Raw genomic sequence first — 2,271 nt, 5'->3', positions numbered from 1 at the left:
GCAGGAGGATCCCAAGGGATGCAGGAGCCTCCCCAGGGGATGCAGGAACCGCCCCAAAGGATGCAGGAACCACCCTCGGGGGATGCAGGAGGATCCCGAGGGATTCAGAAACGCCCGGGGAGATGCAGGAACCACCCCCGGGAGATGCAGGAGGATCCCAAGGGATGCAGGAGCCACCCCGGGGGATGCAGAAGTCTCGGCTCCCTCCTGACACTGCAGCAGCAAACTCCTCCGAAGCCTCCTGGCAGAAGTTTCCCAGGATTTTCAGTCGTCCTGCTCCTCCTGAGCTGCTTTCCTCCTAATCCGGCTGCGCAGGAGCCGGGAAGAGCCCTGGGCAGGGAAAGGGACAGGTCAGGACCCCCCAAACCAGCCCCACGCCCCCCACCCTGTGCCCAACTCCCACGGTACCTCTTTTGCCGGGTTTTTCCTCAGGGATCGCAGGCTCTGGCTGCGGGACAGGGGTTTGGGATGGCGGCGTGGGGACGAGGGAGGGGACACCTGCGAGTCCGACCACATCTCCTCATCCTCCGTGTCGCTCTCGTAGCGCCGGCCGCTGCCGTAGGCTGGGGACAGAGGGGACACGCCAGCTCCCAGAATGGCCACTGCAGGCTGTGTTGGACCCCTCCTTCACCAGGAACCCCCCAAATCCTCACCCAGGGGCTGGCGGAGGCTCTCCTGCTCCTCCAGGTACAGCGGGTCCTGGAAGTGCACGGGGTYCTGCTCGGGCAGGGAGCGCAGGTCCTGCATGCTGAAACTGCGGAGCCGCCCGGCCAGCGCGCCCTGGCTCTGCAGTGGGGAACACAGAGGATCAGTAAAACCCCAATTGAGGGGACAGTGCCCTGTGCTGCCACCCTGCTGGGTGGGGGTTCCTCCCTGGGTACCTTGGTGGCCGCCTGGACCGCGGCGGTGGCCGCCAGGTTGAGGCCCCGCTTGCCGAAGCGCAGCACGGTCTGGTAGCCGCGCTCCCGGGCCCGGATGAGGAAGGCATCGATGTCCTGCAGAGACAAGCAGGGTGGCACTGGGTGTGCAGGATCGTGTCCTGGGGTACTGTCACCTCCTGGGGCAGTGTCACCTCCTGGGGCAGTGTCACCCCCTGGGGCACTGTCACCGCCTGGGGCATCACAACCTCCCAGGGTATTGTCACCTCCTGGGGCAGTGTCACCTCCTGGGGCATCACAACCTCCCAGGGTATTGTCACCTCCTGGGGCAGTGTCACCCCCTGGGGCAGTGTCACCCCCTGGGCATGACATACCTTGGGGCATCACGACATTCCTGGGGCATTGTCACCTCCTGGGGCATTGTCACATCCCTGGGCATCACAACCTCCCAGGGCAATGTCACCTCCCTGGGGCATTGTCACCTCCCAGGGCAGTGTCACCTCCTGGGGCATTGTCACCTCCTGGGCATGACATACCTTGGGGCATCACGACATTCCTGGGGCATTGTCACCACCTGGGGCAGTGTCATCTCCATGGGCACTGCCACCTCCCAGGGCACTGCCACCTCCCAGGGCAGTGTCACCTCCCTGGGGCAGTGTCACCCCCTGGGCAGTGTCACCCCCTGGGGCACTGTCACCCCCTGGGGCATCACAATATCCTGTGTATTGTCACCCCCAGGGACATCACAAACTCCCAGGGCAGTGTCACCTCCCGGGGCATGGTCACCTCCCGGGACACTGTCACCTCCTGGGTATTGTCACCTCCAGGGACATCACAACATCCCTGGGCACCATCACTTCCCTGAACATTGTCACCTTCTAGGGAATTGTCACCTCCCAGGGCATTGTCACCTCCCAGGGCATTGCCACATCCTGGGCCACTGCCACCTCCCAGGGCATTGCCACATCCTGRRRCATCACCAACCCAACTCAKGGGGCTGAACCCCCCCAGATGGGCAGGGAGGACCCCCAAAATATCAGGAATTTTCACCTTCTCCTTGCGGCTCAGCGTGGGGTGCACGAAGCGGCGGTAGAGCAGGCTGGCCCCACGCGTGTACGGGGACAGCAGCCAGATGACAAAAGCCATCTTCACCTCGTAGTAGAAGGGGAACCTGGTGGAATGGGACAGGAGATTTGGGGGATCCAAAGGCACCTCGTGTTACCCCAAAATATCAGCGCTGGGGGGTGTCTGTGSGTCTCGGACCCCCAGAGTCACCCACCAGGAGATGAGGAGGTCGGTGAAGGTCTCKGTGGCCATGAAGAGGGCGAAGACGATCCAGTACATCATCCATCGGACCTGGGGAGACAGGGGGGCTGTCAGAGGGGCTGGAGCA

General features: G+C 63.4%; 1 protein-coding gene across 2 annotated transcripts in view; it reads right to left on the bottom strand.

The window, feature by feature from the left end:
• The window catches only part of REEP4 (receptor accessory protein 4), a 4,056-nt gene continuing 1,785 nt past the window's right edge, over nucleotides 1-2,271 (bottom strand). For both annotated transcript variants that reach the window (XM_057384598.1, XM_057384599.1), the window contains 6 exons: nucleotides 2,158-2,234; nucleotides 1,929-2,049; nucleotides 882-995; nucleotides 654-786; nucleotides 409-563; nucleotides 1-330 (listed from right to left, as the gene is read on the bottom strand). In XM_057384598.1, coding sequence (XP_057240581.1) covers nucleotides 265-330; nucleotides 409-563; nucleotides 654-786; nucleotides 882-995; nucleotides 1,929-2,049; nucleotides 2,158-2,234 — 666 coding nt within the window. In that variant the 3' untranslated portion in view covers nucleotides 1-264. The remainder of the gene's footprint in view (nucleotides 331-408; nucleotides 564-653; nucleotides 787-881; nucleotides 996-1,928; nucleotides 2,050-2,157; nucleotides 2,235-2,271) is intronic.

Source organism: Malurus melanocephalus, unplaced genomic scaffold (genome assembly GCF_030028575.1).
Source record: "Malurus melanocephalus ecotype Western Australia unplaced genomic scaffold, MMel_1.1 scaffold_722, whole genome shotgun sequence".
Classification (NCBI taxonomy): Eukaryota; Metazoa; Chordata; class Aves; order Passeriformes; family Maluridae; genus Malurus; species Malurus melanocephalus.
This window is presented reverse-complemented; position numbering and strand designations above follow the sequence as displayed.